Here is a 24,950-nt window from a genome sequence, read left to right on the forward strand (position 1 = left end):
CATCTTACACATGATAATCACACTGGATTGATGTTTGTTTATATGTTATTTTAGTTTAGTTTTAGTTCAGTCGATATTTACAACTCGTGTAAGACGGATGTGTTTATAAGCGTTGTTCTGTTATGTGTTTTGTGCATTTAGACTATAAATTATGCAAAAGATTCGTCGACCGTGACAGGACTCGAACCTGCAATCTTCGGATCCGAAGTCCGACGCCTTATCCATTAGGCCACACGGTCTTTGCTGGGGGTACAACGCCACCAGAGTTTATAACGCACAAAACAACCCTTAACCTAAATTCACAGGGGTTGCAACGTTTAAGTAAAGATGTCGCAGTGAAACATGTTTATTACAAGTAAAAAAAAGGTAAAATTTAATGTTTATCGTAAATAAGGGTAGTTTTTAATGAGTTTTAGTAATATTTATGTTTATTTATTGTAAATGTTTAAGATTTTTGTTATTTATTGTGTTTTGTAATGTTTACGGTAGATGTCGCGCATATCACGATAGTTTCCCGCCGTTGCCGCCCCCATTGTAAGTTTTCCGTGTGGTGAACACGGTGCACACTCACAACTCAGTCTCGGCCCGCCGTCGCCGACGATGGCAACGACCTAACACAAAAACCGCCCACCGCCGGCGTGTCACATATTACTATCTTACTTAAACAACACTAAAACATCTGTTCTTCTAAAAAAAAACGCTAAAATTGTTTATTTGTGTACGTTTATTGTGATCATACTAATATTAACATTTGTTGTGTAATATTACACTAGTGTTAAACAATGAGAAATGTCAAAAATGTCGCCGTCATCCTGTTGACACTAACACAAGTGATTTCCGGCATGGAAGTGTTATAATTTTATAATATTTAAACAAAAACAAAGGGTGAGAATCGCATTTCATGTTATTTATAACAATTTATTGTGTTTTTGAGCGTAAAAATGATTGTATTGTAAATTCTATTGAATTGCGTGAATATTTAACGAGATTTTGTGTAAAGAAGCAATCCCTGGGGTGCAATTGCGTGTGGCGCCATAAAAAAGGGCTTGAATCATTCCCCCCTGCGATTTTCATGTGAAAAACCACGTCTGGGAGACACAAATTGTACTTTATGCAATTTGTGACTCAAAAGGGGTGAAATAATTGCTATAATCGACGTTAAACGTACAATTACAATGAGTTTGGTTGATTGGGTTGATTTTATATAAAAAAAAAACTAAAATGGCGACATTTTGACATCCAAATGTCGAAATCCATTTTTGATACATTTTTGCATCGACATTCACGGCTAAAAACCCCAAACGGGAAATGTAAATGTCAAGCGAGGCACCCAGGTCGTACTTGACGTCGGACCAACCGCGGGGGGCGGCGGTGGCGGCGGCAACAAGGAAACTTGTGGGGTGTTGCATGCACACAGCACTCTCTCTATCGCACTCGCAGTTAATATTGAAAGTGTGTCTGTGTGTCTTTTATCGATCGTCACCACCGCCACCGCCACCCTCTGCCGCCTCTCGCATCGCAATCAACCCTTCTAACAACGCGACCATTGTCACATTGTCATATTTCCCTCCGAACCTCTGAAAAAACACGATTAATCCACTTAAAACAATGTAAATACACAAATAACACTATAATCTTACAAAACTGTCATGGCGGACGGTAAAATATAAAACTAATAGTTATATTTGTTCACAGGTGAAATATTTATCACAATGGAGGCGAGATATTGTTACCGACGATTGTTTATTGTTAATATTGCGAAACCGCTGCTTATTCATAGAGTTTAGTGGGTGTAGAGGATGTAGCACCGTAGCACGCTGTGATAACGTTGATAAAATGGCAATTTCTCACGATAATCAAGACTTGACGCATCCAACAGGCACACACCATCGACTACAAGCGATAATCAACAATAGTTATAGGTACAAATATCATACACGCTAGTGAGATAAGTTTTAACTCTTAACATAACCTAAAACACCACAAAATGGAAAAACTCGATGGATCCAAGTTGTATTGGAGTCAGTTGAAGGCTACGTTAGTCAAGAATGTTTTATTAAAGAAGAGGGAACAACGCAGAACAATCGCAGTGAGTATTCACTCAATCCGCCATTTTATTTTTTAAATTTCAATGAAAAACACATTTTAGGAAGTATTATTACCGTTGTATTCACTGGGAGTGTTGATATTAATCAAATTATGGATCCCAAATCCGAATTTTCCCCCGATGGAGACCCCAACACAACGCCACGCGTCCCTATTCAAAGACTTCCGGTTATGGATCAACCACACCATCGCCATTGTTCCAAACACAACAGAAGTGCAACAATTCCTTGAAAACGTTGATGTATTATGGAATAACTACCAAGAACAACATCAGCATCAAGATACACACGCAGGGGAACACTACATAACCTCACCGGAAGTCACCGATAACCTAAAACAACATAATCAGCATCATAATCATAATCACGTGCATCTGCACGCAGAGAAACATAATCATAAACATAGATCGCTTAAAACCAACCCACACGAACGTTACAAACGTAATTATTCACAATTATTGAATAACACACACAACGAAGAACATAACCTGCTAAAAATCAAACCTATAAAGTGGATAGGTTTCGATACAAAGGAAAATATGTTGAAAGCATACTGGAAAAACCCATCACAGTTCCCAATTGCTGTGTTATTCGATGAATATGAAGGACCAATCAATGGTCCGTTAAAATACGAAATCAGGACGAATCCAACCATTGCAGAAACACCATCAACGACGAGTTTATACAGTTCACCTGCAAACTGTAGATATACAACAACATTATTGATTAATCAACAGATTTCGGAATTATTCCCAATGGAATTGGGTGATACCTGTCCGGTGAATCAATATTACTACTCAGGATTCGTCGCTTTGCAATCCCTGTTTGATTATACAAAGATCAGCATAGATACAGGGATGAAAAACATTACAATACCAAACATCCAGTTGTTGATGTTCCCTAAAGAGGCGTACACATCACGATGGATTGTCGCATTCAGAATGATAATACCTCTATACATGGTTATGTCCGTGTCACAATTCATAACCTATCTTTTGATGTTGATCATCGGTGAAAAAGAAAACAAAATCAAAGAAGGTATGAAAATCATGGGACTTAAAGACTCAGTATTCTGGTTGTCTTGGTTTATTATCTACGCGGTGTTTGTCCTGTGGTTGTCAGCGACATGTTGTTTGTTGATTTATCTGCTGAATGTGTTTCAACATACGAATATGTTCCTGATATTTATTCTGACATTCTTATATGCGTTGACGGTGATTATGTTTGCGTTTATGATCACGCCGTTCTTTGACAAGTCACGGACAGCTGGGATTCTGGGTAATTTCGCTGTGAATATCATGAGCATCTTTTATTTCCTGCAAATCTTCCTCGGAGACTCGAATTCTATTGCGTTTTGGATTATTTCATTGGTTAGTAGTTCAGGATATGCTCTGGCGATGGATAAAGCACTGGTTTTGGACTTGAAAGGTGAAGGTATTACATTTGGGAATATCTGGAGTACAGATCCGCAAGGTGGGATGCCGTTTGCAGGGAGTATGATTATGATGGGTGTGGATATTGTACTCTATGGTACACTGGCGTATTACTTCGATAGTGTTATACCCAGTGAGCATGGAATCAAACGATCGCCGATATTTTGTTTTAAGCCTTCGTATTGGTGTGCGAAGAGTCAAAGTCAAGGTCAAACGAGTCAAAATAATAAGAGTGTCAGTATGGATACTCTAAAACGTAATCAAAAAGGTTCTTTACGGGAAAGAGAAGATACTAAGTTGATAAATGGTAATTCCATGGTGTCTGTCAATGGGAATGGGTCTAATGTCAATGGTGGGGGTGCGGATTGTAACAATGGCGATGCAGGTAGTTCTGTTGAAGCTTCCGAAGATGTGGAGCCTGTTGCCAGGGAAATGAAAGGTCGGGAAGCTATTAAAATAGTTGATCTTTGTAAATCATTCAAAGTAAGTGTAACATAACCTCTAAAAACATAATATTTCATGTTTTTGTTAATAAATTATGTGATTTTAGAAAGGAAAACAGAAAGCTGTCAATGGAATTGATTTGACAATCTACGAAGGTCAAATCACCGCCATCTTGGGACACAATGGCGCTGGTAAAACCACGTTATTCAACATGTTGACAGGTTTAACCAAACCAACATCCGGTACAGCTTATATTTTTGGTTATGATATTCGTGATCCCAATGACATGGACCGTGTAAGGGCTATTACAGGCGTCTGTCCTCAACACGACATCTTGTTTGATTGTCTAACTGCCCGAGAACACCTACATTTCTTTGCTGCTGTCAAGGTATTACACATTCCTTATTTTTACAAACAAAAACATAAAAATTTTAATGTTTAAAGGGTATACATCCTGATATAAGAAACCAGGAAGTCAATAAAACCCTAAAAGATGTGGATTTGACAGCTAGTGCAGATGTACCATCAAGATACCTCTCCGGAGGACAAAAAAGAAAACTCTCTGTCGGTATAGCAGTAATCGGAGATCCAAAAATCATCATCCTGGATGAACCCACCGCTGGCGTTGATCCGTATTCAAGGAGACACATGTGGTCTGTGTTGCAGAATCGCCGCCATGGTAAGGTTATACTTCTAACCACACATTTCATGGATGAAGCTGACATCCTCGCTGATCGTAAAGCTGTGGTATCCAAAGGTAAAGTCCGATGTTGTGGAAGTTCGCTATTCTTGAAAAACAAATTCGGGATTGGGTACCATTTGACCTTGGTCCTTGAAGGATCATGTCGGGAGCATGCTATTACAAGATTAGTAACATCACATGTTGCTAAAGCGGAAAAAGCACGTAGACATGGCCGTGAGCTGTCATTTATCCTCCCGCATAACGCCGTGGATCATTTCGCGACGTTATTCTCCGCAATAGAAGCAGAAATCGCGTCAAGGACAAGTAGGTTAGGTATAAGTTGTTATGGTGTATCCATGACAACTTTAGAAGAAGTTTTCCTGCATTTGGAGCGTGATGCAGAGGATACAGCTGATGGTGATGACAGTGTGGAAGCCACCGTTGAGAATGTGGATAATCTGTCAAAGAAAATGGTGAGGAATCGCGCGCTGTCAAGGTCATTGAGTTTACAAAGTAAAAGCACAAGTTATCATTCGCTACAAAACGAAACACTTGCGAATGGTGATAAAGAAGATGATGTAGAAGTGAAAGAAGTGAAAGATAAGCGGAAATTAACCCCGAGTGGTGATTGTAATGGTCTGGATTCGATAATTGAAGATAAAACACCGCCGACGCCGGGTTTCAACAACGCATTCATGAATATGAAGTGTAATCCTAACTCATTTGAGATATTCTTCGCTTTGATCAAGTTAAGATGTCTCAGACTCATTAGGGATATTCAGAAATTATACCTGATGGTTTTTTTACCGCTTGGGTTGGCAGCACTGTCATTATATGGAAATAGTATACAAACGTCAATGGAACCCAAGCAGAAATCTTCTATTATGCTAGATACAACTTTATATGAAAATCAAAGTACTCTAGTGATACATAACCAAACAATGGTAGATCTAAACCCATTTTTAGATCAATTTGAGATTATGGGTGTGAATCGACTTGAAAACTACAACGGAAACTATTCAACACTGTTAATACTCAAACCGAACATGGGAGCGATTAATGTACGCTCGTTTCCTAACCTGACAAACCTTGGAGATGAAAACAACGGTAAACAGATGGCGTTCACGTTGATCTACAACGATACCTACACACACTCATTGCCTATATTGATAAATCTCATGAATAACGCAGTGTATCGCTGGTTGAGTGATGATAGACTCACGAGAGGTACTTGGGCACCTATAGAGACATCTGTACGGCAGTTACCACAAACAAGGCAACCGGAAGGTTTTAACTTGGGCGTTGTATCAACCGCTTTGTTCATGGGGATGATATTCGTGCTTGTCCCGGGTAATTTAGCCATTGATATGGTGTACGATCGGCAGATACGTGCGAAGAATCAATTGCGAGTCAACGGACTGGGTTTTGGTTTGTATTTCTTCAGTTATTTCACGGTTTTATCCACGTTGGTGCTGTTAATCATGGCGGCGCTGCTTGGAATCGTCATACTCTTTGACATTCCGGCTTTGAGGGAAACTCCAGCACTGATTGTGCTCTGTGGGTTGGTTATCATCTACTGCCCGGCTAGTATCTTGTACAACACATGTCTGAGTTACATGTTTGACCGGATGGATTCCGCACAAGCATTACTACCGCATATTGGGACGAGTGTTGGATGCGTACCGTTCTTTTTGGTTGTGTTTCTTGACATGCTGCGTATTGGAGGCAAAGCACCTTTTATCTTACATGTTATTTTATCTATACTCAACCCAATGTATGTTCCATACGCGATCATCTACTACGTGCAGCGTGTGTATCTCATGTGCACCATCAATAGTGCTTGCGTTGTGTTGACCTTGAAGGATTACATGACTGATGAGATTATTGTGATGATTGTCGGCACTTGTCTCAATATTCCAATACTGTCATTATTATTGATGCTGTTGGACACGTTGTGTTCAAGCGGTAATGTTGAAGAAGCCCTAAAAATGTTTAAATTGCGTAAGAGTAGGAAATCTGAACAAGTTGAGGATCATGTAGATCTTGGTGAGCATGAGGATATGGATGTGAAGTGTGAGCGGCAGAAAGTCGCTGCGATGTTGAAGGATAACTCACAGACGCCACCTGTCGTCATGGTGCAGAACTTACATAAAGAGTATTCTGGTAAGACGTGCTGGTCGAGAGTTTCGTCGTGTTGTGAGACTGAAGCGATGCGTCCGACGAAAGTGTCAATCAAATCACTCTCATTGGCTGTTGATGCCGGTGAAGTTTTCGGATTGTTGGGACACAATGGTGCTGGTAAAACTACTACGATGAAGATTATCACTGCGGAAGAAGCTCCTACGCGTGGAAGAGTACAGATTGGTGGACATAGTATCACTTCTAACCTCTCGGATGCTTTTAAGGTTATGGGTTATTGTCCGCAGCATGACGCGCTGTGGAAAAACATCACTGTCAGGGAACACTTGGAGTGTTATGCAACCATCCGAGGCGTACCACGCAAACACCACAAGCAAGTCATCGAGAGTTATTTAAATGGTCTACAAATCAAGGAACACGCTGATAAACACGCTGGGCAATGCTCTGGAGGCACAAGAAGGAAGTTATCTTTTGCTTTGGCGAGTATAGGCAACCCAAAAGTCGTTTTGATGGATGAACCATCCACAGGGATGGATCCAAGGAGTAAAAGGTTCCTCTGGGATACAATCCTAGCTAGTTTTCAGGTAATTATATGTTTTAACCTCAAAAAAACGTTTTTAACCTTTTTTTTACTTTCAGGGATCACGTGGGGCTATTTTAACAACGCATTCAATGGAGGAAGCAGACGCCCTCTGTTCCCGAGTAGGAATAATGGTCCAAGGTGAGCTGCGTTGTCTCGGATCAACGCAACATTTGAAAAACCTCTACGGAGCAGGTTATACCCTCGAAGTAAAACATGGCGGCGGTGATCGGACGCCATCCGAAGCCGTTTCATCCGAATCTGTCACACCGTCATTATCAGGCACGTCTTCTCTGGATCCACATGAAGATCTCAAGAGATTCGTCGATGAATTATTCCCGGAATCCAAGCTGGTTGAGAGTTTCGCCGATCGCTTTGTATTCAGTGTTCCGCAACACAGCGTACCCTCGCTGGCGTCGTGTTTTTCGAGGTTAGAACGCGCGAAGCAAGAGCTGGATATTGTTGAGTATAGTTTCAGCCAGACGACGCTCGAGCAGGTGTTTTTGAAGTTTCTCAGCGAAGAGGAGCAGCATAATAGTAATGCGCCACGCAGTGAACACGAGCAGTAAGGTTATATAAACGTAATTTTAACACGTTGAGGACGGCGTGTACCACCGGTGGTACACACGCGTCTGGTCTGTGGGACGGCGTGTACCACCGGTGGTACACGGCTCATTTGAAACGAGACTTATTCATTTTTGACTACGCCACTGGTTAGGTTATATATTCTCCTCGTTGCACCTATACAATCAGGGCCTTGCATCTTTGTCATCAAATGTGTGACTCAGATTACATATTATAATAAATAGTGACCGACCAAAGTTTCAGTTTTGGCTTCATATTTGGTTTCGGCTAAAAATTGGCTGAAACTTTGGCAGAACCGAAACTCAGTGTTCGTAAATTATCGTGCGTCGTTCGGCTAACTCGCGGTTAAGTCGTGGTCGTCACTTGCCATCTCAGTTCGCACATAGTTTCGGTCGGACTCTAAAGATAAAGGCATTCATTACAAAGAAAATAAATAAATGGCGACGCAACTGCAAAAACAATCGCTTTTTGATACAGCAATGCATAACCACCAGTGGCGCACAGCTAAATTAATTAGACGGAGTTGAAAATGCTCAAACGCCGCCCGATGCGACAGACACCCAAAAACCGCGCCGTCCTCAACGTGTTAACTGAAAACACAGCTTGAATACATTTAGGTTAAGTTTAAAGGTTATCTATTACTGCGCGTGGAGGTTAGTAGATTGTTTTGTACATATACGACAAGGAAAAGACAACAAAACATAAACCGATGGATAATAATTAGTTTTAACGTACGGATATTTATTGTAATGGTAATTGTAAGCGAAATAGTTGCAGGTTTTTGACGCGTTGAGATGTTGAGAGTGAGGTTAGGTTACGGCGCAATTAATAAGAAAAGAAGCAAAATGTGATTCGTATTACGCTCTCTTGCCTATAATATCTTGTAATGCAGGACTAACGCAAAGGACCTCAGTCAATATTAACAACAATTATTAACTATTTACGGAGACATGCCTAACAGTTACTTTTGTTGTGCTTTTTTTATATTAAAGCATCGTGCAAAGTACTTATACTTGGGATATTATTATGTACAAACAAAAATAGGTTAAAAAGAAGCATAACCCGCAAATTGTGGTGGGGGTAACACGTAGTTTCTGTTGATATAAGAGTGGGGGAAGTTTGTATTTTATAGGCAGGTGTGTTTGACAGCTGTTATTAAGTTTTTTGAATCAAGTTGCATGCGTTGTGGTTTTGTTGTGTGCATAAAACAAAAGCGTTTGTTTATGCAGCTTGGCAATTCAGTTCTCGTTTGGTGCCCGCACGTGCCCATGTTCTCGCCGTGCGATTTTAAAGTTTTGCAACGTTTTGGTGTTGTTCGCGTTTGATTTCGCGATTTTTGCCGTTTGATTTTCGATTTGCATTTTCATTTACCAAAACTAACGTACTTTTATACTGCGTGTGTACCATTTTGTACACTTTTTCAATTGTATTTAAATGGTTTGTTTATTTTAATTTTTATTTTTATTTGAATTTATAACCTTATTTTGTTTTTAATTTTTTTGTTTTTGTTTTTTAGAGAAGATACTAATCGCAATCATCATATAAGGGGGAGGAATACTTCCGAGTACTGTTAACAAAGTGGGGGCAAGGAGTTATTGTTTAGTAAGTCTTTTATTTATTTATTTTATTTATTTTTAGTGAAATTTAGTGTTTTCATTGGTTAGGCATATTATAGGGACCCTAAAACGTGTACCAATCGCTTTTTATAGATTTTGACTGGTTAGGGACCCTAGCAGGGTTAAACTAGTGTTAAAATATGTCACATTTCATCGAGTACTCGTTCTTTTTAACAAATTTTATTTATTTTATTACTTTTTAATAATATTTAATCAATTATAAACATTCAGAAACGTAGAAATATTCAATATTTCGTATATTTTCATTGGTTAGGAATAATCTAGAGACCCTAAAACTCATACCAATCGTTTTCAATAATTCAACCAGTCTAGGGTCCCCAACAGGGTAAACCCTAGTGTAAAATCTCTGGCACCCTGTATGCAGCTCTCAGCTGGTGCTCGTTCGTCTTCGATTGGTTCGATTCCCGTTTAGCGGTGCGCGCAAGTGCCGCTAGCCAGTGTCTTGCCAGCGTTGGGCCGCGTCGTTTCGTCTCGTGTCGGGCGACAACGCTAGCTAACGATCAATTTCCACATTGAATTAAAAACTAGTAGACGCGCATCAATATAACATCACAACGTGCACCGATACATAATTAAACAACCCCATAACATCCAATATATAATATAATAATATATATATAAAAGATGTGTGTATAGATAGTGTGCAAGTTTTTTTTTCCGCTGGACACACACAGCACACACACACTCACACGCACGCGCAGCAATAAAGAGCAGATGCATCGTGATCGCAACGACGACGGTTGCACACCTCTTCCCCGACGCACGACAACGACAACGACGACGGCGGCAGTGTGAAAAACTCGCACAACAACAAATTGCAACGCTGGCTGTGCGCGCACACTGCGATATCAATCGGGGGGATGTGTGATGTGTGAACAACTGAAATAAATGTAAGTAACACATTACTAAACTAAACTAAACTAAAACACTGGTGGATTATTTGTCTATTTGCATATGTTGTATGTGTGCGCATGTGCGAATGTGTTGGATTTGAATTAAAAATAAACAACAGCTCTTAATGTGAGCGCGTTTTGGTTTTGTTTCTGGTGTTTGCGGTATTAATAGACGCATTTGCCTCACGGCAGACCCTGGAAGACATTGTAATCACGTTTTTTTTATGAAAAATTTAGTTTATAATTTGAAAATCAATAGTTTTTCATGTGTAAATGGCGTAAAAGTTGTGTTTAGGTGGTTTTAGTTGAGCGTAGTAAGTTTGTACATTGATTAATTTTAAATTCGCGCACACCTTTGTCTTTGAATGAAATTTCATTGACAAAAAGCGTGAGGGGTGGTGTAGGGGGCGGTTATCGATTGTCTCATTTGATATCTTGACGCTTTGAAATCGAAAGTGTTTGGTATTTGCATTTTCAATGTGTCATTGTGCACAAAATGGCGAATACCGGTATTGAAATTTTGAAGAAAAAAAATAACCGGTATTTTTTTAATCAATTTTTATTTATTTGTAAGTTAAAATTAATATAATTTAATTTTTTTAATTTTTTTATAAAATACCGGTTTTTAAATTTTAATGTTTTTGTAATATCGGTTTTTTTCGGTGTTGAATTTTTGGTAAATGTGAATCCTGCTGGATGCTTTGTGTGCATTGTAGTGTTGTTTCCGTGTGTGGGTTGCCTGCGGTGCGGTGCTGCTGCACACGCTGGTCGGAAAGTAGGTCACGGCGTCCGATTTAGGGACATTTCTCCTCCGCCGCCCGGCCCTGGGAAAAGCAGTGCACGTTTACGCTCTGTGTGTGTGTATGTGTGTTTGGACGCTTTTCATTTCACTTTTCACATTACACATTCAATAACACACACGCGTACCAACTGTGAATGTAGTAGTAGTACGAGGGATGTTTTTAGTGTGCGAGTTGAAGTGGGGGTAATCCTGGCACGTTTTCCCCCATTCCCCTGCTTTGTGCTTGGTATCCTTGAATTCATTTTCACGTTTTCACTTTTCACGACTTAAATTTAACCGAATTTCGCTGAAACTTTAGTAATACGTCTAAATATTTAAGATTTTATTTGTTTATTTATTAATTTATCATTATTTATCATAAAAATTATTATTTTTATTCTGAAAATATTTTGAAACACTTGGTTTTTGTAACTAGATGTGTATCGGTTGGCAGCCCTGCGCGCCGTCTGTTTCGCACGGCTTTTGTTTGTTTGCTTGCCCGCCGGTGGGGGGAGCGCGAGTCCGCCGAGTGTGGTGCGCCAAGCTATTTTCAAGAGCTCCGCCGCGAACGGCCGCCTGAGCCGCGACCGACCAGCAGCATACAACACACCACTAACTCGCGCGCGTGCCGCCTGTGCGAAGCAGCGCACACATCTCACGCCGGTCTAGTGGTGTAGTGTGTATTCGTTGATGCGATTCAAAGGGTGAGCGCGCTCTTTATCGCGAGAGCAACCCCCCGATTGGCGTGCGCGTGTGTGTATGTATATGCAGTGTGTCGGTGTGCGCGCGCGGTTCTCCGGCTGCCCGGCTGTGTACTCTCTGTGTGAGCGCCGTTATCGATTTGCCTTCGGCCTGGCGCTTTCTCGCAGGAATCTGCTGCTGCTCATGTCGTCGCCGACGCGTCGCCAATAAACTGCGCTAACAGGTAACGCGCTTTGTATTGTGTATCTTTTCGGTGTGTTGGGGGTTAACGCAAAAAATTTTGCACAAAAATATTTAGTGTGTTGGTGGTGTGTGCGATTGGCACCCCTGCACGCGCAGCGCGCTGCATTATCTTTATCATCGTGTGGTGAAATCCCCTTGTTCGTTGGTTTTCGGCACGCAAAACGTAATTATTTTAACGAGTGCAAGTGCATGCTGTAATTGTTGCACAGGCGGTTATCAGGTGCATTAGTCATCCATGCACTTGTGGGGAAATTTGCTTGCGCAGATAACGCACATAAAAATGTTGTGTATTCTAACCTTAGTTTTGATTTTTTTATATTTCTTTTGTGTGTTTGTTGCACTTGCAGTTTGTTGAGAGCGTGAGCAAGGACCGACGTCAAGCTGAACGCGTACATTTGGCAGTCGGCGGCGCCGCGCGAGATGTCGACGCAGATGGGCGGCAAGAAGTCGGGCGGCAGCAGCAATAGCTCGATGGTGATTACGCCTGCGAGCACGCCGGTCAACACGATGGCGAATGGGCAGCAGGCGAGCCCACCGCCGAACAACGCACCGAAATACGGTAATTATCCTCTAAAAATCATCAAAATCTTATATTAAAACATAAATATGGTATTTTTTAGGTACATTGGTCCCTAACAGGATATTCGTCGGCGGCATCTCGGCAAACACCACCGAAACTGAGCTGCTGCAGCTGTTCAGCAACTATGGCACAGTGAAAGCTGCGAAAATCATCCAGGACCGCGCCGGTGTCTCCAAAGGCTATGGATTCATCACGTTTGAGAGCGAGGATGACGCTAAACGCCTCCAGCGCGATCAGGATAACATTGTCCTGCGTGAGAGGAAGTTAAACATTGCGCCTGCCATCAAAAAACAGGTATTAATAACATTTTACTAGATTTATTTGTGTGTTTAACTAATTTGTTCTTGTTTTTTTTTTGTATTTAAGTTGGGGGTGTTTCAGCCGTTTAGTCGAGCCTTTGACGGGTCTAGCCCGCCGGCGGTGGCGCCGGGCTTTGCGCCCAACTTTTTCCCGCCGGGATCGATGCCGTTCTTCCAGGGCGGGCTGGCGTACTATCCGCAACCGCCCACGGGACCTGCTGATCCCGCCACGCAACCTCCGGCTGTTTTTCAAAGTAAGTTTTTTTTTCTTCAAAATTTTTATAATTTTATAATAAAATATATTTTAGCTCCCTCCGTGTACCCGCCGCAGTCTGCCCCACCGCAAGCCAGCCCCTATCAGCAGGTGATGTACCCGCCGCAGCCGATCTACGTGCCACAGCAATACCCGATGCCGATGCCGGTAAGTCCCACATTTAATCTGTTGTTTATTTCGATTCAAAAAACACGTGGATATCTCTAATAATATTAATCAACGAACGCAAGCAAGGCGTGTTTGTTCTGTGGCGCTGTGTTGATCGTCTTTTCTCTCCCCTCTGCAACATACAAATTGTTGTTGTTGTTGATCATATAATATGATGTCTGGTGATGGGATTTAAACAAAGTGTTTTCTTTTCTGGACGCGCAGTCCAGCAACTACATATCGGAGGGACTGTACCCGGTGTCTCAGCCAGCGTACGTGTTGCTGGACGGCCTGCAGTACTGAGGGCTGCCCCCGACCCTCCGCTCGACCCCCCACTTAAGGTTAACCGCCGCACGCACAATGTTGTTAGCTCTCTGTGTATATTTATACATATATATCTCTATGATTTATTTATTCGCGATTTTGCACGCATATTTATTTAAGTTTTTGGTGTGTTTTGTGTCATTTAATCGATTAATTTGATTAATTTAATTTGTCGTGTCGCTGCATTTTCACAACATAACATGTTTGGCATGATGTTTTTATTCAACAATTCAACGCGATCATGCTTACGTTTTTATTGTTTGTGTGTGTTTTGTTAGGTTATGTGGTAATTTTGAGTGGTGTTTCAGTGTGACTTCAGTTATTTTGGTAATGGTGGCGCTGGTCCGTACATTGGCGGTAATGGCGGTGGACAAAATGGCGGCGCGCAGCAGCAGGCGATCACTCAAGCCGGGCAAATGCCACCCGCACGGGCTAACAGCCCACCGCGTCAGCATTGCTATGCTCAACCGATGCCCAATTCGGCCGCTGGCGCTGCCTATCCATCGCAGGATATCTATTATAACCTGCCGATGTATCAGGTGGATACTATCTATGCTGCTGACCAGGCTGCGTTTGAGGCTATGGCGATCGCAAGCGGCGTTGTACAAGACGTAAGATTTTTTGTTAATTTTTTTTTTAGTTTTAAACACGTTAGAAACATACAAATTTTAGGATTATCCACAACACCAACATCAACCACCACCGCAGGATGATTTTAACACATCACAACAGTCTAAAGGTGGCGCTGGCGGTGGTGGCGGTGTCGTGATGCGCGCACAGCACCCACCACGACCGTCGTCGCAGCCGCCAACGCCGCAGAGCGGCGGTGAACGGCAAACGTCGACGCCGGTCGTTTCGCTGCTCTCGCTCGACCACCAGCAGGAGAAAGACTTGCTGTCGATGCAGAGCGGCCGACGGCGTAAGCCACCGCCATCTACACCGCCCGCTGTTCAAGTGCACCATCATCCCGCGTACGGCATGCCACCACCACCACAACTCGCACAGGTGCAACATCATCAGCCGCACACGCACACGAATGGCTACGCGCCAGCGTACGCACCCGAGTATCACTACGCGCAGATACTAGCGCCGCCTGTGTACAACAGTCATAGTCATCCAGCAGCAGCGCCCTCTACACAAAAAGCCGCCATGACTAATGGCTGGTCACTGGACGCGAATGCAAACACAACCAACACATCATCGACTAGAAGAGGCGGAAGCGGTTGGAATAGTTATCCGCTTGCGTCGGGGCATTCATCACCGCGCACGGATCTCTATACGCCGGTGGATGACTCGCGAGCGAATGTAAGTGTTGATGATAAGCGTCGGTATTCTCAGCCGAATCTATTACCGCGTCACCAGTACACCACGCACCGGCCCAACTACAACTATAATCACAATAGTCACGCTGCGGCGGCGTATGGTGGTGGTGGTAATGCAATGCACCGGCGGCGCGTGTTTATCCCAAGCGGCAAGACGCAGTATCGCAATTCGAATCGCCCGCAGCAGCAGCAGCAGCAGCACTATGATAATAATAATGTAAACACACACACAAATGGCACGCCGCCGCCACCACCTCCACCACCACCACTGCTCAACCACAATAATAATAACATCAACAACAATACAGCGGATAGTAAAACGACGGCGGCGCGTTCAACTCCCTCACCGGGTGCTTTCGTTTCACAGATGCAGGCGATTCCGCAGCACTTCGTGGCGCCGGCGCGTCACCGCACTCGTCGGACGGTGCGACGTGGCGGTGGGATTGGCGAATGCGGCGCCGGGGATGCGCCGTTGACGAACAACGCGGATGGTGGTGTCGTGGATGCCTGCCACAAGATGGATAGTCTCAAGCTGTAATTCATCACTACTCCGACAGGTGGCGTTGGTGCGGCGACGTTGAATATAATAATTAAGTTACAAGCGAGAAATGAAAAAAAAAAACAAACACTAAAATGACTGACTGACTGATGCTGGACAACAAGACGAACATGAACTAAATATATGTAAGACTGGTGTACGATTGGTGTTGTTGAAAGCGATACTTAAGCGCGCATGGGGGCTGCGGAACACACATATTTACACACAAAACATACATAACCTAGAAACACACTACTACACTACACTAGAGAGAAAGTAATATATTTATTAACTTATATACACTTACACGATGATTTCGAGTGTGCAGAGGATGCGGAGCAACTGTGTTTTTTAGTTGATGCGAAGCAAATGGTGGCGAAAAAAAGTATTATATCGATTGTTGACGATGTAAAGAAAATGTTTTAAGTTTTTTGTTTATTTTTTCTTCATTTTTTTAATGACTTGTTAAACACGGTTGGTGTGTAGTTAGCTCAACCGCGCCGGACGATACATACACATATACACACAAACACACAGAGATGTTAATATTTAGGATTTTTGGCAATAAGTTGCGCGCGCAATTGACAATATTCGTTGATGAAACATTTGAGTGACTTGTACGCCGCGTTGTACGATAGATGTCCCCACAAAGATTATAATGCGATGAAAATTTATTTACACATACATACATACACACACACAAGACACACACGAAAAAATATTGTTACATTTGTTTATATTATATTATATGCGATAGTGATATATACACATAACTATATTGATATATATATTGTTAAGTATTAGGTTAAGTTTAGGCGTAAGTAGATTTGTAAGTGAGTCTGTCTGCACTCTGAAAGAGTGCGCGAGCGCATGCGCGTCGATGGCGGACGCTCGGAGAGTACCTTAACACTTAGAGCGGATAAGCAGAAGAAACAATATTTATTGTTAACTATTGTATAAGGCTATTATTATTATTATTATTATTAGTTGTAACGATTACTATTTTGAAGATGATTTAACGAGGCGCCGCACGCTGACATATTGTAAAAAGCGCGTGCGGCCGTTGTACAGGAGGAATATACACAATTCACACTGATGGATTGGCGCAGGCGTATTGGACTCGATGTGTGTGTGCGAGATGGAAAAACCCCTCTGATCTGTTTTTTGATTGTATTCGATATGCCGTATGGTACAAATCGTAGTGCTCTGTAGCTGTAAGATGTATTAACACACTAACCTAACCTAGAGAGGACGCCAAAGTATCGAGTAGAACAACGAAGACACGCGAATCGCGAAGAAACCGGCCTATTACTTCACTAAAACTAAAATTATGACTAAAACTACATTAATATTATACTAATATTCTATAAGTGAGTACACGACGCATGCGCGACTTGAGGTGTGTGGAGTTTCCGATTGGTTCTTGTTTTTGCTCAGAGCTGCCATTTATTTGTAATTACGATTAAGTTTCTACTGGTTTATGTGTCGAAATTGAACTCGAATCTAGAATCTCTCGGAGAGTGGAGAATGTAGGCTGTGACAAAACACACAGTTGTATTGTTTCATGAGTAGTTTCATCCGAATAACATCCAAAGATATTTTAGTGCGGATTGTAATTAATACAATATATATATATATATATATCGAAGAGTAAGAGTATAAATATATATATAGAAATAAATTCTAGATAGGACACGACACACAAACAAATATGAAGTAACTAACGTACCTAAGTACCTAATAATTACCGTCTAGGGCAATAAGTTGATGAAAATTTAAAAAAACAGTAAAATACATTGATGATGATGATGCACTCAAAAGCAAGCAATACGTTTACGAATCGCGATATGATTAAAATTTGGTCAATTGTCGTCAATTGTTTTAGCATATGTACACGAAATGGTTGTGCAAACAGCGTTGTAAAACATTTTATTCGATTTACACACAAGATGGCGGATTGTATTGTGTATGATATGCGATTGTAGACGAAGCCAAATTGTTTTGTGATAGCCATCCCTTCAAAATGATGATTGATTATATTATATTACACTGCAAAAGTAAGAAGAAGATGAGAAAAACATTAAAAAAAAAAACAGTGAATCAAATTGTTATGTAGGTTTTATAGTGTCGGAAGTGCAAACAAAACGATAAACATAAAGAGAAGGAGGTTATTATTGCTAGTTGTAAGACTATATTATACATATATACACGAGATAATATATTAATATATATATACAAGTTAGATAGTTAGAGTGATACAAAGCGAGAACAAATTGAAGTTTTGAGGTTACGGTTGTGTGTTACGGTTGCGAAAATCAAAAACATTTCTTACTGATTTACCATGATGATGATTATAAAACAAAAACATAACGAAGCTGTGAAAGCAAGTGAGTAAATGTGTTCAAAACTCGCAAGATGATCGCAAATGAAATACAATAATATAATAACACAAGAAAACAAGAAAAAACAACAAAAATGTTTGGGTTTTTGCGTTTTATTATTCGCATACAACTAAGAAGGTACCTAATGCATAACATAAGTCACTAAACTATTTAAACAAAGTATGAAAGTATATAAAAACAATAATCACATAAAATAAGCGAATCTAGAAGTAACTTCAGCATCAAGACAAGATGTAAATACATACATAGTAAGCAATATGCAAGAACAATGACATCCGCAACCCAATCTACTTGTTTGTTGAGTTGAGTTTGTTAGGTTAAAACAAGGCGAACAAAAAAAACTCGAAGAAAATGACAAAGGTTGTGACTTTTTGCTTAATCTTATAAAGACACGTACACAGTACACACACACCACACACGTTTTATACTTTACTTTACAAGTTTACAACAACAACGGAAACAAGAAACACGAAAAAAGACAAAAACGACAGCAATTCTATATTATTGCTCTAAACTCTAAAATATTGCAAGAAACAGTGAGAAAGTATTATATAACTGTAATAATATTAATTATAACGTCGTCACAGACCGTAAAGAAGTACATAATTTAAAACTAAATTACTAAATATGATAAGATAAGAAGATAAAGCGTAACATACACGAAATTGCAACAAGGAATCTAATTGAGAATAATCTAATAACATTTAAACTGATATATTGTACAAACAAGGAAACAACAAACAAAGAAAACTAACGAAAAATAACAAATTATGAAATAAAAAGGAGCAAAACATAACCACGTTTCTTTGGAGCGTAGAAATTCTAACCTCTTTGTGTGTTTATGTTTGAATTTAATTTGCTTTTTTATACTTTCATACCGTTTTTTGTTTGATGTTATATTTTGTATCAATTTCAATGCGAATGTTTGGTTTATTAGATAATAGTCTGCGTGTTTGTGCAGTTCGGAGGCGGCTAAAAATACCACGCCGAGATTTGTCACGCCACGCAGTGTATTTATACACTCACGATGGTATTTCTACAGTAGAACTCTAAATTTTTATAATTTCGTAGGTAAAAACCGAAAAACAAAAAAAGAAACAATTGTGTGTGCTGTTACATTGTGACAGTTTAGTATTGTCACTTTTTTCATACTGCGCATGTCCGTTGGAAAATCACACATTCCGCCAGCCATTTTGTATTTGGATTACGTAACATTTCAAAATAATTCCGTGCAGTTAAAAGTTGAATTTGAAGGTGGTATTGGTATTTTTTAATTGTATTGTTTGTAATTTTACTATGTATTTTGTTTAATAAGCATAGACCTGGTCTATTGGTGTGTTGCTGCGTTGTGTGTGAATATAAAAAAAGGGGGAACAATCGAGAGCGCACACGCGAAAATCAGCACCGCGCAGCTCCGCCGGTGTGCAACTCTTGCGGCGCGCGCCAGTCCGCTGCTGTCGTCCGCGACGAAAAGTGGGTCGTGGCCGGTCGTCGTCTCGCCCATCAACCGAGTTTCAGTTTCCGCTGCCGGGAATAACAAACCGTACCAACCAACTCACCTGATTCTCGCGAGAGAACTCACACTACCACAACAACAAGAACAACAAAAAGTGTGCTGTGAATTATTCAGGAGGATAATATCATAATCAACACACAGGAACGGTTTAGACAGCGCGTATACACACACGAAAATGTTATCGATCTGCAAGCAGAGCTTCGCTGCGGCGAACGCAAGGTAAAAAATCATTTTACTATTCATCAAATTAAAAAATCTCACAAGTGAAAGTATTGAATGATTAGTCCAATGGCGGTTTTGGTGTATATTGAGTAATCTATCTTCTATAATCTAAAACTAAAACATGGCGGAAAAAAATTAAAAATTAATCGGATTACATCATTTTTCAACGTTAAATATTGATAAATTCATTGTTATTTGATAGGAATAAACGCTCAAGGATATCCAATCACAGTTATAACTTGGTATTTTTGTGTTCTAGGCTAGGACAAAGATTTGTGTGGAAATTTCCACTCTGAAATCAATTTTCTTTACATAAATCATTATTTTTACACATTAACACCTTCAACAACTTTCTTTTAGAGTGTTATTTGTATTTATAATAAGATTTTGGTTGATTTTCTCTAATTTTATTTTTGTTTGAGGTGCGTGGTGACCGAGGATTACATAACACATTTTTAGTCTCGACGAAGCGTTACTAAACAGGGACATTAACTGAAAACACAGAAATATTACACTGATATAAATAATTATGCATTATCAGCACATCAGGTAATAATATCTAAAGGAAAATTAAAAACGAAAAGTTTCCGGCGGTAATTATCAGATTATCAATTAGTCATCATTTACGCGTTTAATTGCGTCTATTTTTATCTTTTAGGAAGTTTAATTGATTAGAATCAATTAGTCTGCATGTTTATATTTGTTTTGGTGTGTTACTGTCACAAATGTGATATTTTAAGTAAATTTACTTAAATTTAAGCGTATTTAGCAGCATTTCTCTTTTGATTTACACTCAGCTGTTTTCAAGCGTGTGTGCCATGTGTGCGGTGTAGTTTTACTGAATTATCTGCATGAATATGCAGTGAATGTTTCTTTTCAACTGTGTTATACCTGCCTGGTTGTGTGCGCTGTGTGTTAATAACGTTAATATAATGAATACCGGCGGTGTCGTTGCGTCGCCGAGACCTTGAGCGGTTTCCTCGTTGCTCACATCGACGGCATTAACATTTAAAGCACGTTTTAACAACAATCTACACTCTAGCCATGCAAAACTATAAACTATGCTAAAATTTACTTAATTTTCGCTTGAATATTTTATATTAGAATATCAAAATTTGTGTCAGCAAACCAAACCAACAAAACATTATATAAACACATTGTATGTTTGTATGTGTGTTAAGTCGACTTGAAACAATTGAACGCGACGTGCTGGCATGATGCGATCGTATGATCTTGTCTCTATTGTATGGATAAATTGAAATTGATTGTAATTTGTCTGCCTGTGGATGAGTGTGAAATGTGTTTCGATTAGGCGATGTTTTTCCATGCGGAATAATACGCGCACGATTTGCGGAAAATCAATGCCGGGGAGTCGCGCGCGCAAGAGGCAACATCTGCTCACACTGACTACCCGTGTATTACGGAAGTGGTCGATGGCTAACCAAAATACAGCATGTTTTAAATGCATTTAAATTTAAATTTATTTTCATTTAAAACTAGACGTGAAATTAGAAATTTAATCGCCGTGCGTGTTTAACTTTAGTAATATACTTGATTACACAACGTTTTTTTTTGTCTATGGCGCGGTTTATTGCTCTACCTGCGTTTATTTTGTGTCAGACTAGTTTTGCGCTGGAAAATTTAAGTTTTACGTGATGATATAATCATTATATAATTTATTGGCAATGTTTGGCTTTGATTGATGGTTGTATTTTTATATTTATAGGCTGACGGTGCGATGCCTGGCGTCCATTGTGCCCGAAGCCAAGATTCCCGACTTCGGGGTCAAGAACGAGCCTGTCCTCGAGTACCTGAAGGGATCCCGTGAGCGCACTGAACTCGAAGCGGCCCTTAAAGCCACTGCAGGTAAATGTGAAGACGTCCCGATTGTCATTGGTGATAAGGAATTCAAAACGGATAATGTACAATATCAGGTAAACACATTTTTATCTTTAAACTTAAACAAAAATTTTAATTTTTTATTAAATAAATATTTTAAAGGTTATGCCACACAATCACAAGAAACAAATCGCTAAATTCTACTATGCTGATGCCAAGCTCGTCCAGAAAGCGATTGATAACGCCGTGGAGACACAAAAGAAGTGGGATAAAGTCCCGATTGCGCAGCGGTTGAACATCTGGGAGAAGGCCGCGCAGTTGATGGCCGGAGAATATCGCGCCAAGCTTAACGCGGCGACCATGCTGGGTCAAGCTAAGACCACGGTGCAGGCGGAGATTGATTCCGCCGCGGAGTTGATTGATTTCTTCAGGTTGAACGCGTTCTTCTTGAAGGAGGCGCATAAGTATCAGCCGATTTCGGAGAATCCGAAAGTCACCAAGAACTCGATGCGTTATCGTGGTATCGATGGGTTTATCGCGGCGGTGTCACCGTTTAATTTCACTGCCATCGGTGGGAACTTGGCGTATACACCTGCATTGATTGTAAGCAGACATTTTTTTTTAATTTTGAGGTTAATTTAATCCAAAATAATTAAAAATGAGTAAAAATGTTTTTTTACATAAGGTTATGTTTATTTTTAACTTATAATAAATAATTTAATTATTTTAGGGTAATGCTGTGCTATGGAAACCTAGTGACACAGCGCTGCTCTCCAACTGGTTGATCTTCAAGATTTGCCGTGAAGCTGGCGTGCCACCAGGTGTGGTAAACTTTGTTCCTGCTGATGGACCAGTATTCGGTGATACTATCACAGCGTCTCCGCATCTTGCTGGTATTAATTTCACCGGTTCAGTTCCGTAAGTGTTAACTTTAACTGCAACATAACCTTATTTTAATTCTATTTTTATTTATTTTTGTTTATAGTACATTCACACGATTGTGGACGCAAGTTGGTAAGAATATCAACAACTACAAAAACTTCCCGCGGTTGATTGGTGAGTGCGGTGGTAAAAACTACCACTTTGTGCATCCATCCGCGGATGTGACCAGTGTTGTCAACGGTACGATACGCAGCTCGTTTGAGTTCTGCGGGCAGAAGTGTTCGGCGTGCAGTCGTATGTATTGCCCAGAATCTCTATGGCCTAAGGTAATTAAATTATTATAAAAAAATATTTTTTTCTTTTTTAAATTAATATTATTATTATATTATTACTTAGGTTAAAGAAGGTTTGGTCTCATTACGCGCCACATTGAAAATCGGCGACCCCACCGAATACGACACCTTTACTTCGGCTGTCATCGACGATAAAGCCTACAAACGTATCAAGGGATACATTGACCATGCCAAGAAGAGCAAAGATCTCGAAGTGGTCGCTGGTGGTAAGTGCGACGACAGCACCGGTTACTTCATCGAGCCGACCATCGTGCAGTCGAAGAACCCCAAGGATAAGATCATGGTCGAGGAGATCTTTGGCCCTGTTTTGAGTGTTTATGTTTATCCGGATAACAAACTGGATGAGACTATGGATCTGGTGGGAAATTCCACGGCTTTCGCTTTGACTGGTGCTGTATTTGCTCAAGATCAGTAAGTATTAATTAAATAATAAAAATTTTTAAGTTTAGATATTAAATTTGGTTTTTAATGTTTAGAGCATTCTTGAAACGTGCTTTGGAGGAGTTGAAAATGACTGCTGGTAACTTCTACATCAATGATAAGTCAACTGGAAGTGTTGTTGGTCAACAACCTTTTGGTGGTGCCAGACTTTCAGGTAAATTATATTTTTTATTGTTTTATATCCTTTGTAATGTCTTTGAGAATATTTGTACAAAATTTCAGGATGATAGATTGAGTAGTTTTTGGGTTAAAGCGTAACAAACAAACAATTTACAATTTTTTGAGGTTAAAAAATACTTTCTGTCACACCTTAACCTCAAATCACACTTTTACATGTATAATATCAATATACAAATTATTTTTAACAATTTTTTTAATTTCCAGGAACAAACGACAAGGCTGGTGGTCCCCACTATGTCCTCCGATGGGGTAACCCCCAAGCGGTGAAGGAAACCTTCGTCCCACTCACCGAAATCAACTACCCGTACATGAGCCAGGTGTAATTCCCTCTTGCCCAGCCATAAACACACTCGCCACACACACACCGACACAATATCATCAAAAACACAAACAAACAAAAATATCAAAAACCTAACTAATAAGGGTAGACAAATGGGGTTAGGTGCTGAGGATGGTAAACAACGGCAATTCTCGTTTATAATTTGAACAAAAACCAAACCAAACGCTTTATTACAATTATTACAAAGTGAAAGTAAAGTAAAAAAAAAAAGAGAAGTAAATTAAATCCTTGTGTGATGTGATGTGATTCAATCACCACGACGCCCTCCAAGGGCACGATATTTATTGTTGGAAATCATTACATTACGTCGATGGTTGCCCTCGAATCTATATTATTATAAATATTGTATTATTTAATTTAAATATTTTATTGAATTCTGTTACAAATTGTATAGGAATAATACGATGAAGGAAGCCAAAGTGATTTCGTTTCTCATTGCTTTCTTATTAATATTATTAACATGATTAATACACATTTAATGCTGCTGGAGGGTTGAATGAGTTTGTAGACGTGTGCTGATGATAGTACGACACAATGTGACAATATTACCAGAATTAGTCTAATGTTTAACGAAACCGAATAATATTTAACGAAAGCAACGTGTTGAAAGTAGAATGTAATCTGTGCGAATGTTCTCTCAATGTGTACTTTCTCGACGTGAACAAAAAAAAAAACAAACAAACGAATCTTTCATCTGAAGATCCATGATCAATGTGTATTATACTTAAACATTTAAACATTACCGTAAATGAATTAAATGAATACGAATAAGATGTGTATGTACATGTTGATGGAGGGGAAGCAGTCACGTAGGCGACTGTTTGTTATGTAATGATGTTAATTAATTGCGATTGTAATGTAGCAGGTGCAGTTACGGCAAACGTTATATCAGTTTTGTAAGTGTACATTTGCTTTGTGCATAAAGCGCAGGTGAAAATAGAGGAAATGTAATAATTTATGTTTTTGAATGTTGTTTGTGTGATTGGGTGAGTAGGGGGCGCTGGTGGTGTTGCGGCAGGTTTTAATTTAGTGCGCTGCGCATGCACTGGTCAGTGGTCAGTGTTGCG

The 24,950-nt window shown here is 40.1% G+C and overlaps 3 protein-coding genes and 1 non-coding gene across 5 annotated transcripts; 3 read left to right on the plus strand and 1 right to left on the minus strand.

Annotated features, from left to right (window-relative positions):
* The first annotated feature begins 26 nt into the window (after nucleotides 1-26).
* LOC135803209 (cholesterol transporter ABCA5-like) lies at nucleotides 27-12,711 on the plus strand. 2 transcript variants are annotated; one of them, XM_065316789.1, is made up of 9 exons: nucleotides 27-366; nucleotides 490-885; nucleotides 1,696-2,089; nucleotides 2,150-4,021; nucleotides 4,089-4,370; nucleotides 4,427-7,387; nucleotides 7,443-7,948; nucleotides 9,485-9,570; nucleotides 12,572-12,711. In XM_065316789.1, exons 3-8 carry the CDS (start codon nucleotides 1,988-1,990, stop codon nucleotides 9,540-9,542), a joined length of 5,781 nt encoding a protein of 1,926 aa, XP_065172861.1. In that variant the 5' UTR covers nucleotides 27-366; nucleotides 490-885; nucleotides 1,696-1,987; the 3' UTR covers nucleotides 9,543-9,570; nucleotides 12,572-12,711. The 2 variants fall into 2 exon arrangements, with proteins under 2 accessions (XP_065172861.1, XP_065172862.1); XM_065316790.1 differs by lacking the exon at nucleotides 490-885.
* On the minus strand, nucleotides 167-239 carry TRNAR-UCG (transfer RNA arginine (anticodon UCG)). The gene has a single exon. It is a non-coding gene; the product is annotated as a tRNA-Arg (tRNA).
* LOC135803306 (trithorax group protein osa-like) lies at nucleotides 12,645-16,804 on the plus strand. The gene is made up of 7 exons (XM_065316898.1): nucleotides 12,645-12,783; nucleotides 12,845-13,098; nucleotides 13,171-13,357; nucleotides 13,412-13,524; nucleotides 13,755-13,865; nucleotides 14,157-14,459; nucleotides 14,521-16,804. The coding sequence occupies exons 1-7, from the start codon at nucleotides 12,645-12,647 to the stop codon at nucleotides 15,706-15,708; spliced, it is 2,295 nt and encodes a 764-aa protein (XP_065172970.1). The 3' UTR covers nucleotides 15,709-16,804.
* Nucleotides 16,805-19,499: 2,695 nt separating this feature from the next.
* On the plus strand, nucleotides 19,500-24,841 carry P5CDh1 (delta-1-Pyrroline-5-carboxylate dehydrogenase 1). Its single transcript, XM_065316794.1, has 8 exons — nucleotides 19,500-19,845; nucleotides 21,575-21,782; nucleotides 21,850-22,290; nucleotides 22,418-22,605; nucleotides 22,673-22,895; nucleotides 22,966-23,333; nucleotides 23,399-23,517; nucleotides 23,748-24,841. Exons 1-8 carry the CDS (start codon nucleotides 19,802-19,804, stop codon nucleotides 23,864-23,866), a joined length of 1,710 nt encoding a protein of 569 aa, XP_065172866.1. The 5' UTR covers nucleotides 19,500-19,801; the 3' UTR covers nucleotides 23,867-24,841.
* Nucleotides 24,842-24,950: the final 109 nt, after the last annotated feature.

Source organism: Atheta coriaria, unplaced genomic scaffold (assembly GCF_025399875.1).
Source record: "Atheta coriaria isolate IRGN ID8LTWV9N9 unplaced genomic scaffold, Caltech_Dcor_3.1 hic_scaffold_2_pilon, whole genome shotgun sequence".
Lineage (NCBI taxonomy): Eukaryota > Metazoa > Arthropoda > Insecta > Coleoptera > Staphylinidae > Dalotia > Dalotia coriaria.